At 43.7% G+C, this 18,301-nt stretch overlaps 1 protein-coding gene across 1 annotated transcript in view; it reads left to right on the plus strand.

Moving 5' to 3' along the window:
* Positions 1–697: 697 nt before the first annotated feature.
* PDE8A (phosphodiesterase 8A) overlaps positions 698–18,301 on the plus strand; it is a 523,736-nt gene continuing 506,132 nt past the window's right edge. Inside the window, exon 1 of the mRNA XM_073568515.1 lies at positions 698–975. Coding sequence (XP_073424616.1) covers positions 913–975 — 63 coding nt within the window. The 5' untranslated portion in view covers positions 698–912. The remainder of the gene's footprint in view (positions 976–18,301) is intronic.

The raw sequence follows: 18,301 nt of genomic DNA on the forward strand, positions 1-18,301 counted from the left end.
AAAAAAGTACGGGCACTGCATCTTCACCTTGTTGAGACCAACATGGTCATCTTGTATGTAGCCAAAGTGTTGGAGCATTATATTGCTGATGCCTCGCCAACACTTCTAACCTCTACACAGATGAAGAATGGGGGGATTTTTCCAAGGTATAATGAGGGATGTTTATCTGGGCCGTTGGTCGGATACGGTCATCATGCCGGTCGTTTTCTTTAACATGAGCTGTGAGCATTTTCTCTCTGAAGCTGGGATATATAGATATGTAGGACTAGGAGCTACAGGTATAAATCATTTTATATAGAGCGCAGAGGTCAATGTCTATCGCCAGTATCGATAGTGGACTGGATGTATTTCATAGCCTGGAGACCAGGTTCACAGTCCAACAAGTGAGACGCTCCTCCATAAAAGTGACTTGTAAACATTAGACAGCCCTCATCCATATACAGAGAGAGAGGGGAATGACTGCAGAGATAAGAGAGCAGCCTGTTCACACTGCAGGTAGGACTGACTAGGCGCTGCGGACTTTATTGCCACAGTGACGTGAGATCTGGTTGCTTGGTGACCTTGCCTCTGGTTTTATGATCTAGACAAGCTATGAGAGAAGAAGGAGTGGCTTCAAAATTGAATTAACACTGGTCTGTCAAGTTTTTTTTTCTCCCTCACAGTCTTGATTTTTTTCTCTTCTGCAGCTCTGTACAGGAGACACTGCTGATGTGGAATATTCTTGGTGCCTCCTGCCCACAGGACTTCTCTGGGCATTGGTTCTTGGTGGCAGCAGGTTGCTAATAGCTGTCATGTAGAATGTAGGGAGAGATGCCAGCACCAGTGCTTCTCTAGAAATGAGCCTACACAACTGTGACTAAATGCCAGAGGAATAATCCCTGCAGTATTATTAGCTGCAAGCACAAGAACACTATGGAGTGGAAGAAGGTGAAAAGTTTAGGAGGCAGCAGATTGCTCAATGGTCCCAAGCATCAGGTAAGGCTCCTAGCCTTCTCGTTTGCATTTCTTAGAGTCTGTTTATGCATCTGATTCTGGATATTTTAGTGGCAGAGAATGTATAATTGGTGGAAAAAGGTTGAACTTGATGAACCTAAGTCTTTTTTCAACCTATGTAACTAAAAAATGATTTGGTTCACACTTGTCTGCGTTGCAAGTTCGACCATTTTTGCTAGAAGAAAAAGCGCAGCGGGCATAATTATTTCATTAAGTGGACAGTCTCCCGAATGGAAACCAAGCAAAATCCAAAATAAAAATTAATAGGACTCGGAATTGCAGAAGTTCCTATAATGATATATGTTACAGTGAGCCTAGCCAAATATCTGCTGCTATATTGTATATTTATTTGTTTATTATGTTTATTTATGCCATTATATTTCAGATTGATATTTATTCCATACATCCATGTCTTCAGAAGGTCTCACAATCGGATATAACTACCACAGACACCCTCAATATGGTCAATATCTTAGGAAACCCATTAACCGCTCAGTTTCATACTGCCCATAGGAAAATAACATAAAGAGAATGTGCAAAATGCAAGTAGCAGGTGTCTATGTCAGACGGAAACCTCTGGCCCCAGGCTGTGATAGTACTAACCTCAGAGCCCTGTGCCACCCAGGGACTATTCATTAGACCTCATATAACACTGCTGCCGTAGATTAGTGAGCAAGGATGGTATAATGCATAGTAATAATCCTTACTACCAGGATTATGCTGGTGGGCTGTTGTCTTGTAGGCAGTACATGTTATGCTGCTTCAGAGGTTTGGAGACAAAATGGTAATAGTAGCAAGGCGGCTTTATGGAATAAAAGGATTTATTCTGAATGCTCAGATCTCTGCAGTTAAGATCTTGACAACAGGATCTGCCAGCTCAGTGTGGTAGGTGCTTGGAAACCTTTGGAAGTCAACAGTGACCTTAAAGCTGTAATTTGGGAGGTCACGTGAGTGCATTTAAAAGGCAGAAAGATGGGATAAGTATGGGTTACCAAGCGGAAATGAGGAATGGCAGACCATGCTGGCTTTCAAAATGAAGTCCACCTAGAGACCAAAGCTGTGCTACGTAACACTGTAATTACCAACTCAAGCAAGAATGACAGTGCTGAATTTTATGGTAGAAGATGATGGCATGCTACTGAGATGGAGAGGTACAATGTGTCTTAGGCAGTGGTGGATTTAGAAATGTAGCAACAGGTTCTCAGCATCTTAAGAAGATTAATAAGGTGATTATCTCCTGGAAAAGAAAGGGATCCCATAAATGTAATTGTGTAACTGTCCAAATATTAATACAATAGAGAATGACATTGTGATCTGTAAAATACCAATTATGTACAATCCTTTTTTATTAATGCTGATCAGGAAAGGACTCATTACACGGTTTCCAAAAAAGGTCATTTCTGACTGCTGTGACCTGGTCATTCCATATTGCCCAGTTCTGATTTATACTTGAGGGATCTGATATATCAAAATTTCAACTGTGATATTAAATGTAGAAGTGTGCTATACCGTTCCAAGTATAAATGGTGCCAGATCTGATAACTGATTTAAAGAGGTTGTCCCAACTTCAATGTTTAGAGGCACAGCACTCCCCAGCCTCCCAGCTTCCTGCTTGCTGGAAAGCGAGTGCTCCTGATTTGATTGACAGTTCAGACTTGCGGCATCTTTGATCCAATGGTGAAAACTCTGATACGGCTATATGAAGCAAGTTCAGAGAACCACAGTAGCACTGAAGATGTCCAGAAGCAGAGCTAAGAACATGCTCTTGTGATAAAGGACCGCTCTGTGCAAAGGAGCACTACTTACAAGAAAAAGAAAGTGGAAGCCCTGTGCTGTAGTCTAATAGGGGTGGCCGCAAGACAATAAAGTGTAATAAAATAACAGATTCCAGACCCCATCATGAGCTACTTGTCACGATTCATTTTTGGGTTTGTGCCAGCTCTGGTTCTGTTATAATTTAAATGTAGCTTTTTTCCTTTTTAGGCCAACAAGGATTAATTTCAGCATCCTTGCTGGCAGCTGCTTTGTTGCTGGTCAGCCGGTGTGGGTGGTGACCACTCCAACCATCCTTTAAATTGTCACATGACACATCAGCTGACTGTCGGCAATAGAGTTATTCTATGAAGACCAGCCTGGAGTTAAGGAGCTCTCTGGTGTCAGTGGTGTATCTGATGTTTCTGTGGAGTTTGGGTTCCTGGTGCCATGTCCTCAACTGTTTGGAGCTACAGCAGAGGCAGTAGTTGAGTATTAGCTCCCTGTCTCTTTCTGTATTGTGTTTGTCATTTCCCCTTTGTTGTTTACCATCTGCAGTGGTGACATTAGCGTCCTTGCCGGCCATTGCACTAGCCAGGGAATACTAAGGTGACAATCAGGGAATAGGCATGTGATGGCGACGGGAGGAAGGACCCGCTTAGGGCGTTAGGGGAGCTTAGGGATAGGCACATGTTTGAGTCAGGAGGTGTCCCATCCCTTGCTCCCTACTGTTAGGGCCTTCCTCTCTCTATTCCATCCCATTGTTGGTTTATGTTGTGCCATCTGCCAGACTTACCTGTGTTCGAGCGTGACACTACTATCACACTTCACAGTTTCATAATGCAGATTTTCATAGCCTTAGTGACATTTTCAGATTCATAAAAAATAGATATACATATCGCTCTATAGAATAAGGCAAAAACATGTGAGTATAGTAAAAGTTCCAAATATAAATATGTAATTCCCAAAAGAAACGATGGCAGACATTTTTATTTGTTGAAAAATATAGTCTTTTCAACTTCTCATTTATCAACAGCCCTAAAACCTTCCGCTGCCAACCTGTTGTGAATTCTCTTACTTCTGAGTCGGGGCTCCCTCTGGTGGTTACTGTGGGTAGTGGAGCTGGCCGAATTGATAGAGGTCTGCCACCTGACAATGATGATTGGAAATCTGGGGTTACTGATTGGGAGTATTTAAGTGAGCAGGCTTCCCTCAATTGTTGCTGGTGATTAGTTCTTCCTGTGCAACTTGAGGTCTGCTGTCTCCTGCCTGATCCTGCATTTTTCAGTTAAGTTGTCTATTTGCTAATCCTTGCATCTGATCTGGTTTTGCCTCTTTCTGCTTTGCTGTGCGGGTTCAGCGTGCTCCCTGTTGGGGCTGTGCTGGACCCCACTCCATATATTACAGCTTGTGTCAGTTTGTTCAGTCCCCTGTTATAATAGTCTCTTTTGCTTTGCTGCCAGTTTACACCAGAATGCTGATATAGTGGGGGAGAGGTCGTGAGACCTCAGTGTTTTTTGTACATCAGACGTGTTGGATTTTTTAGGGTTTTTGCGTGATTTCAGACAGTGTCTTTCCTTTCCTATCCTATCTAGACAGTTTGGGCCCCATCATTTGCTCAGTCTATTTTCTGCCTGTGTTTGTCCCTCATCTGGTCTCACCGACAATATATGTTTGGGGGCTATCTATTTGTTTGGGGTTCTACTACGGGGCAGTTTAGATTTCACCTGTCTTGCTTTAGGCCTAATTAGTTCTCCGGCTGTGTCGAGGCATCTAGGGCATCGTAGGTACGCTCCACGGCTACTGTTAGTTGTGTTGTTAGGATTAGGGGTCTGCAATTCGCTAAGTGACCAACCTTTCTGGTCTCCTGGTGGCCTAGCCTATTCCTGCCATCCTCCTCGGTGACCTTTTCATAACACCAACCCATCTTCACTTTGTTTATTTTTGTGTATACTCACATGCAGCTTATAGGATTTTTACCATCATTTTAAGTTATCATCCTTCTACCAAATAGACATTCAAATATTGCAGCCAGTATGTCACTCTCTTCAAGAAGAAACATTACCCCTTAGATCTCAGTCCAGAGCCTCTCACCTAGCCAAATCAGTTCTCATACTTTGCACTGACGAGGGCTAATAGTCCAAATCACCATGTCTGCAAATTGAGATTCTGAATTGACGTTTATCCTAAATCATATTGCAAGACTCATTAAAGGGTCGATTGTGACTTGTAGGATTGCTGCTTCCAACAGGTAGCGCTATTGCATTCAAGTCCTCTTCCGCTCTAATGAGACAATTTGCATATTAAATTTCCCAGAAGAGCCAGTATGTCACTCTCCCCAAGGAGAAACTTTACCATATAGATGGTAAATTGATGATTGGCAGTTGACTGGCCATTGAGACCCACAACAAGTCTGAGAGTGGGGCTCAGAAATGACCCTTCAGCAGCGTCAGACTGGAGCACCTTGAGCCCACCTGAGAAAACCATTATAGGGTCCCACTATGTAGCTACATAAAAATAAATACAAGACCACCAATTGTGCGATAAAACACTCACTAATATAAGGTAGTACATGTCTTGATGATATAGCATGGGTTGGGGTAGCCTCCCTCATAGAATATAATGTAGCCCCCCCCATAGAATATAATGCAGCCCCCTCATAGAATCATAGAATATAATGTAGCCCCCTCATGAAATATAATGTAGTCCCTGATAGGGTATAATGCAACCTCCTCATAGAATATAATGTAGCCCCCTCATAAGGAATAATTTAGCCCTTCATAGAATATAATATAGCCCCCTCAAAGGGTATAATGCAGGCCCCTCATATAGTACAATGCAGCCCCCCATAGAATATAATGTAGCACCCTCAAGATATAATGTAGCCCCCTCATAGGGTATAATGCGGCCCCCCCATATAGCATCATTCAGCCCCCCATAGAAAATAATGTAGACCCTCATTGAGTATAATGCAGCCCCCATTCCACAGAATATAATCCAGACCCACAGTTCTACAGTATTATGGCCTTCAGCACTCACTCACTGATTTATATATAAAAAAAAACAAAACACAATATTCACCTCTCCTCCTTGTTCCCCCACTGATCTCCGCACTCCGATTTCAGCAGCTGCACTGTCGTCCACCCAGCACAGACAGCATGGTGCGCTATGAAATGACATAGTTGCGCAGCGGCTGTGTCAGAGGCAGAGGGGAATGATGGGAGAGGGATCATCATCTAACACCCTCTCCTCCATCATTGCTTTCAACTGTATCGGCATCTATAGCTGTGGGGGGCAGTGAATATTTCTCTTTAGCAGCGGATACAGGCTTTAGCCGCAACAGCCGGCTCCTGCCTCCTGTCACCCGCTGCTCCACCGCTGGCGCCAGGTGGGCCTCCCTGTCTCACAGCCCCCATAGCAGCTGCATAGTGTGCCACTATTAGCAACACGCCACTGGCTGGGGCCCCTGGGGCAGCGGGGCCCCTAGGCAGCTGACGGCCCTGTACGCCAGCAGATGTACGTGCCTTTTCCCACCGGAGAATCCTCCGGTTCTCTGGAGGGCCAGTCCGACCCTGCCCTTCAGAATGGAGAAGATAATCAACTATGCTAATTATGCAAATTGTCTCTTCAGAGAGGAAGAGGACTAGAACTCTAGTGCCACCTATTGGAGGTAGCAATCCTAAAAGTCAATGTTGACCCTTTAACGAGCCTAGTTACATGACTTAGGATAAAAGCCAAGCCAGAATCTCCATTTGCAGACACTGTGTTTCGGGGTACTGCCCCTCATCAGTGCAAAGTGGGAGATCTGGTTTGGCTGTGAGAGAGGCGTCTGACCGATATCCAAGAAGTATCATTTCTCCTTGCGGAGAATGACATGCTAAGCATGTCGAGGTGAGGAGACTTAAAGCCGCAATGCTTTCACATTTCTCTCACAGCCAAACCACAGCATTGTTTAGTTATACTTTCTTACTATAAAATAAAAAAATGTTTTTTGTGTGTTGCTATATTCTAAGAGCTATAACGTTTTTAATTTTTTAGCGACAGATGTTTGAGGGTTTGATTTTTGAGGGACTAACTCTAATTTTAATTGGTGTAATTTATGTGTCCTTGATGCCTGATTTTTTTTTGTTTGTTGTTTTATGACTTGCTTTATAGTTCGGACTTTAAAAAAAGGCTATTTATGCTTTTTGAATGATTTTTTGATTTTTTCAATACTTTCTTGAATACTTTTTTTCAATCACAGCGTGGATTGCAATTCAGGGTTAATTTTAAGGGCTCATACAGACGAGCATATCAATTGCAAGTGTGCTGTCCCATTTTTAATCAGAGAGTACATAGACAGCACAATGACCCATGTTATTCAATAGGGATGTTAAGATGAATTATTTTTTTCTCGCTCCAACTGTCCAAGAGGAAAAAAAATTGCAGAATGCATTACTTTAGGCCGGAGTCACGCGAGCATATAATACGGACGAGTGCTAAGCGATAAAAAACCGCGTTCCATTCGTCCCAATGATAATCTATGGGGCAGCTCCCATCATCCAATTTTTTCTCACACATTTTCTACGTGCGAGTGAAATCGCAGCATGCTGCGATTGTACGTGTATCACGGCTCAGAATTGCCAATACAAGTCTATGGGGGAGAGAAAATAACAGATTACACACAGTCCACCCATGTGACTTGCGAGAAATACGCATCGGTGTCCTTTAACCCTCCGTCAGGAAGAATGGATCTGACAGGTGCAGCTCTTCTACTTTCATTTCTCCCTTCTCATCAGATTTTCAGGAAACCCCCTCCCTCTAGATAGTCTCCTGGCTCTAGCTGCTGTGTGAAACCTGATACCACAGTTGGTCTGCAGAGCTTCAGAAAGGAAGATATAGCTGTGCTGGCTTCTCAGGTTCATTGTTCCCGAACGCATCACACTTTATAAGGTTGGTATGTAATGTTTTTAGTCATTACTATTGTTTATTTAGCTTGTTTTATGAATGGATAGAGAAAGGTTTGTGGATATTTCATATAAATAAGGCAGATTTTCTTACAAATGAAAGTGTGCTTCTCAGGCACATTGTTCCCTAATGCATATTCTCTCTCTTGCTTCAGATTATCTTCTGAAATGGAGAAGAAAATGTATCATCTTTCAAAACCCCATCATGTTGAGGAAGTGGGAAACATGCTGTTAGATGATGATGATGATGCAGACCCCAAAATGAATGAGGATTTTGAAGAAAGTGAGATTGATTCTCATGATGAGGTGGAAGTCTGTGAACTAAATTCTGAAACAGAGCAAGATGGTGACAGTGATGAGGAGGAAGAAGATATAGAATCTTATTATATGGAAAAAGATAAAAAAAAACAAATGGAACAAGAATCCACCCATAAAAAAAACGTATGGAACCTCATAACATTATCACTCACCTTCCTGCAGTTATGGGAACAGCACGTAATGCAAAAAATGCAGCTGAATGCTGGAATACTTTTTTCACAGATGACATTCTGGACTCTATTGTCATATACACTAATCAATATATAGACAATATAAAGCACAATTCATCTGTGACAGAATCCTGAAGCCCACGGATGAAATCGAACTGCGTGCATTTTTTGGATTATTATACCTTGCAGGAGCTTATAGGGCAAATCGGCAAAGTTTGGAGGAACTTTGGGGTATAGAAAGTGATGGAATTGAAAAATTTAGCCTTGTTATGTCTATAAAAAGATTCAAGATTCTAATTCGTTGCCTTCGGTTTGATGACAGAACTACCCGAACCGAACGTAAAACATATGACCGGCTTGCTCCAATTAGCGATGCTTTCCAAAAATTTGTGGAAAACTGTAAGATAAACTATCGCCCTGGGGCAAATGTCACAATTGACGAAATGCTCCCTGGTTTTCGTGGCAGATGCGCATTTCGTCAATACATACCATCAAAACCTAGCAAATACGGAATAAAAATGTATGCCCTTGTTGATGCCAGTAAGACCTACACATACAACATTGAAATTTATGCTGGAAAACAGCCAGATGGTCCTTACTGTGTCAGCAACAAACCCACTGATGTTGTGAAAAGAATGTCTGAGCCCTTATTTGGATCAGGTCGCAATATAACTGCTGATAATTGGTTTTCAAATTGTGATCTTATTGATTATCTAAAAACGCAGAAGCTTTCATATGTCGGAACTGTAAGAAAAAATTAAAAAGAATTGCCGCCACAGCTTGTTACTGTGACAGGGAGAAAACATTACAGCAGTATGTTTGCATTCCATGATGGAAAGGTTTTGGTTTCCTATGTACCATGCGAAAAAAAAATGTACTTCTCTCAACGCTTCATAATGATGATGCCATCGATCCTAAATCTGAAGAACAACAAAAACCAGAGATTATTACATTTTATAATGAAACCAAAGGGGGTGTTGATACAGCTGATCAGATGTGCTCAACTTTCAGCGTCAGCAGAAACACCAAGCGCTGGCCAATGGTCATATTTTTCGCTATGCTAAATTTGGGTGGTATAAATTCTGTCAGAGATACCGCACTGCACTTGCTCATAGAGCCAGTGCGCGTGTCCTGAGTACAGAAGCAGTGCTAACAGATACCTGTGGAGCAGGGCAGCAGAGGTGACCATGCGTGCTTCAGGCTAATAGTGTCAGGGTCCAGTCAGCGCTGGAAAGTAAAGAGGCACGGGACCTGCGGACACTGAAACTGAGTAGTCTGCACGGGACCTATGGTCATGTGACTGCAAGGGGGTGGGGCTTAGCGTCCTGTATTCAGATAGGACAGGACACCATACAACAACTCAGAGTCAGGCAAAACAGAGGTCACAGCAGTACGGGCAAACGAGGTACAGGAGGGACAAACAGATGGGTAGTCAGACAGAGCCAAAGGTCATACACAAGAGGGCGACGTGGTACCAAGGGGACGAGCAGAGAGAAATCGGGTCACAAGCAGAGAGTCATACACGAGAGGTAGCGCAGTACAAGAGGGTCAGGCAGAACTCGTAACAGGGACAGAACCAGATCACAACCGAACAAGCAAGCAAGATATCAGGCACAAGGCACACGTATACAAGAGGTCACTTAACTCAGCCGAGGGCAGGAGTATAACTGACACCGGACCCAGGTCCAGTGAGCACTAAATAGCCTCCTGCTGCCAGAGAGAGGCAGCACAATTAACCCATAGTCTAACCAGGACGGGTCAAAGCGAAATCCCGTCCTGGATCATGACAAATTCACAAATCATTTACCTTGAAACCCAGCTTGAACCACTCCGTAGACGATTGAACCTGAAAAAATTGGCCCATGAACTAATGCTTGGAGAGTTACGCAGGAGAAGTATGAAAACCATGGAATCCCCTCTGGCCTTCAAGTTAGGCTCAAAAGATTCCGCCCAGATATTGATACTGAAAATCCAACACCTGTACCACCTCCCAAAAGAAGGAGATGCACCACCTGCACCATGGAAAGTGGGAACAGAAGGCTTTCTAATTATGAAGGTCTCAAATGTCATCATGCAATCTGCCTGACACATGCAAAAATGTATTGCAATTCTTGCTCTTTGCTTTGCAAATGTGTTTTTTCTGGGGAACCTTCAGGATCTAATTCAGATTAATTCTGTGTGTAATATTATTCTAGGTGCCAAGAAAATGTTTTTGTGCCAAAATTTTCTCTTTTTAATAACCGTTACTTGATATCATTGGGGGCTATTTGGTGGGAGTTTTGAAATTTGTGTATATCAAAGTTATTACTTTTATGTTGAGTAAATGGGTTTGTTTTGCACCTGATAATGTGTAGTCTCTTTTATTACATCCCTATGAAGGTCTCTGATCACTCTTAGATCACTGAAATTGAGAAAATTAGATATTCTAGGCATTTTAATAGCCTGCGCTTGACAGGCACATTGTTCCATTACGAGTTAGTGCGAATATTGTTCCTGACGGAGGGTTAAACAAAAGCCAGCAATTCGTTTTGCGATACAGTAAAATCACGCTGACATGTTTAATAAAGAAACGAAAGAATAGATATAGACACATAGAATACATATATATATATATATACTCCGCACAGCCTCACTGACGTCACTGGCTGACCTGAGGTGAACCGATGAGCGTTTGAAAAAATGCAGAAACTTTCCCATGCTCATTAGTTCATCTCCGGTCAGCCAGGGAGGCTGCGCAGAGATAAACTAATTAATTCTGGCAGTGGTTTACATCAGGCTGGTCGCATTAGCACCGGTCCGGATGTAAACCAGTTAACCCCTTGTGATTGCAGCGGGGGACCTGACTGAGCAGCAGAGAGGTAAGGATATTGTTGCTTTTTTGTTTTATTTTTTTTCAGGTCTATGTTTTATTTATGGATTAGCAGAGGAATAAATATAGTCAAAAACTTGGAGTCTTTATTTCACTAAAAGACTTTTTAAATAATGTCTGTGTGTCTTATTGACACGTCTCCATTATTAATTGGCTTAATGTCACCTTCCAATAGCAAGGTGACATTAACCCATTAATATTAACATATTAGTCACCGCTAAAGGGCAATGGGAATAGAGAGGATAAGTGCCAGAAAAGGCGCATTATAGATGCGCCCTTTCTGGCATGTCTGGGGGCAGATTTTTGTAGCCGGGTCCTTCTCAAGGCTATTATTATCTGCCCTCACTCACTGGCTTTCCCGCTTGGGTTGCAATTTTACAGCGGGAGCCCACACATTTTTGTTCAACGAATTAACCCCTTAATTTAACACCTAGATGTCCATATTTTACACACAAACCCTAATCTAATTATTAGTCAAAGACATTTAAAAAATTAAATGAAATGAAATGGTTTACTGTAGGTAAAGCATGTGTCATTTCATGTCGGGTTTTGTATTGATTTTACAGAAGCCGACAATTGATTTAGCGGCTATTCTGCTATGTAGAAGTCTATGAAATATATATGTGTGTGTCTCAATGACATGTGTATATATATATATATATTCTATGTGTATATATCTATTCTTTCATTTGGGTTTTAACCTGTCATTGGGCTCCATTATATGTCCATTTTGCAAGCCTGCGAGAAAATCTCGGCATATGGATGCCATACAGATCACATATGGATGCTTACATGTGCAAAATACGCGGCCACACCTTGACAACAGATGACATACGGATCACTGTTCAGGGAACATTTCTGCGTATTACGACCGCACAATATAGTCCGTATTTTTATACGTTAATTGTGACTCCAGCCTAAGGCCGGGGTCACACTAACCAACGCAAAATACGGTCCGTAGTTTACAAGCGTAATACGGATGAATGACCCCTAAATAGTGCTCCGTATGTCATCCGTAAGCAAGGTGTGGTTGCGTATTTTGCGCATGTCAGCATCCGTATGTAATCCGTATGGCATCCGTATGCAATCTGTATGGCGAGATTTTCTCGCCGCCTTGCAAAATGGACATACAGTCATGGCCAAAAGTATTGACACCCCTGCAATTCTGTCAGATAATACTCAGTTTCTTCCTGAAAATGATTGCAAACACAAATTCTTTGGTATTATTATCTTCATTTAATTTGTCTTAAATGAAAAAACACAAAAAGAATTGTCCTAAAGCCAAATAGGATATAATTCCACACCAAACATAACAAAGAGGGTGGACAAAAGTATTGGCACTGTTCAAAAAATCATGTGATGCTTCTCTAATTTGTGTAATTAACAGCACCTGTAACTTACCTGTGGCACCTAACAGGTGTTGGCAATAACTAAATCACACTTGCAGCCAGTTAACATGGATTAAAGTTGACTCAACCTCTGTCCGGTGTCCTTGTGTGTACCACATTGAGCATGGAGAAAAGAAAGAAGACCAAAGAACTGTCTGAGGACTTGAGAAACCAAATTGTGAGGAAGCATGAGCAATCTCAAGGCTACAAGTCCATCTCCAAAGACCTGAATGTTCCTGTGTCTACCGTGCGCAGTGTCATCAAGAAGTTTAAAGCCCATGGCACTGTGGCTAACCTCCCTAGATGTGGCCGGAAAAGAAAAATTGACAAGAGATTTCAACGCAAGATTGTGCGGATGTTGGATAAAGAACCTCCACTAACATCCAAACAAGTTCAAGCTGCCCTGCAGTCCGAGGGTACAACGGTGTCAACCCGTACTATCTGTCGGCATCTGAATGAAAAGGGACTGTATGGTAGGAGACCAAGGAAGACTCCACTTCTTACCCCGAGACATAAAAAAGCCAGGCTGGAGTTTGCCAAATCTTACCTGAAAAAGCCTAAAACATTTTGGAAGAATGTTCTCTGGTCAGATGAGACAAAAGTAGAGCTTTTAGGGCAAAAGCATCAACATAGAGTTTACAGGAGAAAAAAGAGGCATTCAAAGAAAAGTACACGGTCCCTACAGTCAAACATGGCGGAGGTTCCCTGATGTTTTGGGGTTGCTTTGCTGCCTCTGGCACTGGACTGCTTGACCGTGTGCATGGCATTATGAAGTCAGAAGACTACCAACAAATTTTGCAGCATAATTTAGAGCCCAGTGTGAGAAAGCTGGGTCTCCCTCAGAGGTCATGGGTCTTCCAGCAGGACAATAACCCAAAACACACTTCAAAAAGCACTAGAAAATGGTTTGAGAGAAAGCACTGGAGACTTCTAAGGTGGCCAGCAATGAGTCCAGACCTGAATCCCATAGAACACTTGTGGAGAGAGCTAAAAATGGCAGTTTGGAGAAGGCGCCCTTCAAATATCAGGGACCTGGAGTAGTTTGCCAAAGAAGAATGGTCTAAAATTCCAGCAGAGCATTGTAAGAAACTCATTGATGGTTACTGGAAGCGGTTGGTCTCAGTTATTTTGGCTAAAGGTTGTGCAATCAAGTATTAGGCTGAGGGTGCCAATACTTTTGTCCGGCCCATTTTTGGAGTTTTGTGTGAAATGATCAATGTTTTGCTTTTTGCTTCATTCTCTTTTGTGTTTTTTCATTTAAGACAAATTAAATGAAGATAATAATACCAAAGAATTTGTGTTTGCAATCATTTTCAGGAAGAAACGGAATAGTATCTGACAGAATTGCAGGGGTGTCAATACTTTTGGCTATGACTGTATAATGGAGCCCTATGACAGGGTTTCTAACAGAAACCAAAGAATAGATATAGACACATAGAATGCATATATATATATATATATATATATATACTATATATATATATACACACCCACAAGTCATTGAGATAAACATATATATATTTATATTTCACAAAGTTCTTCATAGCAGAATAGCCGCTAATTAAATTGCCGGCTTCTATCAAATAATTCCCCAACCCAACATTAAATGACACATGGTTTACATTCAGTAAAGCATTTCATTTCATGTTTTTTTATATGTCCTTGACTAATAATTAGATGCGGGTTTGTGTGCAAAATTTGGGAGTTGTAGTTGTTATTTTAAGGGGTTAATTCGTTGTTAAAAAATGCGTGGGCTTCCCATTGCCCTGTAGCGGTGGCGAATGGGTTAATCTAACAAAGGGTTAATGTCACCTTACAAACAAATGGTGACATTAACCCTTTGTTAGATTAACCCACTCGCCACCAATATAGGGCAATGGGAAGCCCACGCATCTTTTAACAAAGAATTAACCCCTTAAAATAACAACTACAACTCCCAAATTTTACACACAATCCCTCACCTAATTATTAGTCAAGGACATATAAAAAAACATGAAATGAAATGCTTTACTGAATGTAAACCATGTGTCATTTCATTTCGGGTTGGGGAATTATTTGATAGAATCCGGCAATTTAATTAGCGGCTATTCTGCTATGAAGAACTCTGTGAAATATAAATATATATATATGTTTGTCACAATGACGTATGTATATATTGTGAGAATCATGTGGGAATAGTGGATGAGGGCAGGTATATCTCGCCCAGATTCCTTTACTATGTGGCCTAGTCTGGTCAGTATCACACCTGCTTACTAATGAATAATGGGAGGCGGATATAAAAGGATGCCAGGTGGTTGTGTGAGTGTCTCAGCCTGGGAACACACGTGAGTGGAACAGTGCCCACTGCAACTGTGGTTTGGCTGGACGGGAGAAGCCCGCCAGTTGGTAGTTAGGTTGTCCATTGTTTAGTTAGTGCCGGACAGGCAAGGATTTGTTTTATGTTTTATTTCCTTTTGCATTGCTTTCACCGTTAATAAACCTGACCCAGGGTCAGTTACACCCGAATCCCAGCTCTGCGCCTGAGTTTCATGCTGAATGCACGCGACCTTTGACCCCAGCAAAGGCGATCCCGGAGTGTTTTATCACATTGTGGTGGAGAACGCGGGCATCACGTTGCAAGCATGAGTATGGAGGACGTGGTGAAAGCGCTGGTACAGTCCACCGCCGTCCAGCAAGAAGCTAATCGGGTGATGATGGCCCAGCTGAAGGAGTTGGTGGACATGACAGTTACCGATCGTTCGCTTCTCCAGCAGGTGTCGCAGCGCTTGGCAAGCTTACCTGAGCTTAACCTGGAAGCCGAGTCGAGAGTGATTCACGTGAGTCGGTACTGGCAGAAGATGACGACCGAAGATGACGTCGAGGCATACCTGACCACATTTGAACGGACGGCGGTACGAGAAAAATGGCCGAAGGCACAATGGGCCGGCCTGATTGCCCCGTTTCTTTCCGGTGAGGCCCAAAAGGCTTATTATGACTTAGAGCCTGAAGCTGCGCAGGACTTTGACAAACTGAAAGCCGAGATCTTGGCCCGGCTGGGAGTGACGACCGCTGTCCGTGCACAGAGAGTGCATCAATGGACTTATCAGCCGGATAAACCACCGCGGTCACAGATGTTCGACCTGATCCACGTGACGAAGAAGTGGCTACAACCCGAGGTGTTGACAGCGCCAGAGATAATCCAGAGAGTCGTCATGGACAAGTACCTGAGAGCTCTACCGCCAGCCCTGAGGAAGTGGGTAAGCCATGGAAATCCTACGACGGCAGATCAACTGGTGGATCTGGTTGAACGTTACTCCGTGGCGGAAGGACTCCGAGACGACGCTACCCCACCTCGTTCTTCATCATCTCCACGTGGAATCGGTAAGACTGTTCCAGGGAGTAGGGGAGATGGAAAAATCCCTAAGACAGTGGGGGAGGAAAACGGGACTGCCCGCACTGCGAGGCCGAGAGTAACGAACTATGGTCTAAGCAAGGGGCCTGTTAGGTGTTTCCGCTGCCAAGAGATGGGACATATTGCTGTGAACTGTCCGGTCACTACTGAACCCATGCAGTGCGACGTCACAGACTCTAAAAACCGTATGTCTATGGTTGCACGGGTAGTGAGTGTGAATGCCGGTCAAAAGGATGTGGAAAAACACTTGTGTGATTTAACTGTTGATGGCAAAAATGTGGTGGCATTGTTAGACTCGGGAAGTGTGGTGACTCTGGTGAAGGCCAGTCTGGTGTCAGCCCCGACTGGACCATCAGACAAATTTTCTGTAACGTGTGTGCATGGAGACACCTGTTCGTACCTCACCACGGTCATATGCATTACAACTTCCTATGGGTCTGTGAAACATAAAGTGGGACTCGTCCCGGCGTTATTGCATGATGTTATCCTGGGCCAGGATTTTCCCCACTTCTGGCAATTGTGGGAGAATCAGTTGATACCCCAGGGTAATAGTGTACATGATTCTTCTCCCAGGGCACGTGTGGGTCCCGAACCCCTGGAAGAGGTCTCCCCGGAAGACTCTGGGGAAGAGTCTGCGGGAAATGACCTGCAGTTCCCGTTTTCAGTCATGGCGGGTGATACGGAGGAGACCAGGGAAGAGGAGGAGGCCGACAGCCGTCCACCTCCCCGTTTGCCGGATTTAGAAGTTCAGAAAGATGACTTCCAAAGCGAGCAAATAAAGGATCCTACCCTTTCTCAGGCTAGGACAAATGTAAAAGTGATAAACGGGGTACCCGTTGAACCTGGCTCTAGGCTGGCATATCCTTACATGGTTCTGGAGAATGATTTACTCTATCAGATAGAGAAAAAGGGGGAAGATACGGTGCAACTATTAGTCGTGCCAAAACCCTACCGGCAGCAGGTGCTCGACCTGGCCCACGGACATGTGATGGGAGGTCACCTGGGAGTCCAGAAAACCACCGAAAGGATATTACACTGTTTTGTTTGGCCAGGCATGCATCACGATATTCGAGTATATTGTGAGTCTTGTCCTGACTGCCAAGCCTCTGCACCTAAGCCCCGGTTCTGTAGCCCTTTGGTACCCCTACCTATTATTGAAGTCCCGTTTGAGAGGATTGGGATGGATTTAGTTGGGCCCCTTCCACGGTCTGCACGTGGACACCAACATATCCTGGTCATCTTGGATTATGCCACTCGTTAAGCGGAGGCCATCCCTTTGCGTAACACGGCCACCAAGACGATTGCCAAGGAACTGGTGCATGTGTTTAGTCGGGTCGGTATACCAAAACAGATACTCACCGACCAGGGGACCCCCTTTATGTCCAGGGTAATGAAGGAGCTCTGCCGATTGTTACAAATTGAACCGTTACGCACATCCGTGTATCACTCTCAAACAGACGGGTTGGTCGAACGGTTCAATAAAACTCTGAAGCAGATGCTGAGAAAGGTGATAGACAAGGATGGGAAGAACTGGGACTATTTACTTCCGTATTTGCTTTTTGCCATCAGGGAAGTACCCCAGTCTTCCACGGGATTCTCGCCTTTCGAGTTATTGTACGCCCGACGTCCTCGCGGACTGTTAGACGTTGCAAAAGAAACCTGGGAGGGTCAGGTCACTCCGTTTAAAACAGTGATAGATCACGTCACACAAATGCAGGACCGTATTGTGGCTGTTATGCCTATCGTCAAAGAACACATGATACAGGCTCAAGGAGCCCAAAAAAGAATCTATGATAGGGGCGCCAAGATCCGTACGTTTGCACCCGGAGATAGGGTGTTGATCCTGGTCCCCACGGTGGACAGTAAGTTCCTGGCAAAGTGGCAGGGCCCCTTTGAGATTAAGGAAAGAGTTGGTGAAGTAAACTACAAAGTATACCAGGCAGGTAAATGAAAACCTGAACAGATTTATCATGTAAATCTGATAAAACCCTGGAAAGATCGGTCTGCCTTGTCAGCGGAGCTGGCCCGTCCCGTCTGCTCGCATACCGTACCGGAGGTACGGGTTGCAGAGACTCTCTCGGAGCGGCAAAAGACTGAGGTCAGGCAGTTTCTACTTCACAACCAAAAGTTTTTCTCAGAAAAACCCGGGCAGACTACGCTAATGAAACATGACATTGTAACGGAACCTGGTGTCACAGTTCACGTAAAGCCCTACCGAATCCCGGAAGCGCGCCGTGAAGCCGTTTCCCGAGAAGTGAAGGCAATGTTAGAGTTAGGTGTCATTGAGGAATCGCACAGTGCTTGGTCCAGCCCGATTGTGCTAATTCCTAAACCGGACGGCACCATCCGGTTCTGCAATGACTTCAGGAAACTGAATGCGGTCTCAAAATTTGATGCCTACCCTATGCCCCGGGTCGACGAGTTAATAGACCGGTTAGGAAAAGCCCGGTATATTACGACCCTAGACCTAACAA

The sequence above is a fragment of the Dendrobates tinctorius genome, unplaced genomic scaffold (assembly GCF_039654945.1).
Source record: "Dendrobates tinctorius isolate UK_male_01 unplaced genomic scaffold, ASM3965494v1 ptg000022l, whole genome shotgun sequence".
Classification (NCBI taxonomy): Eukaryota; Metazoa; Chordata; class Amphibia; order Anura; family Dendrobatidae; genus Dendrobates; species Dendrobates tinctorius.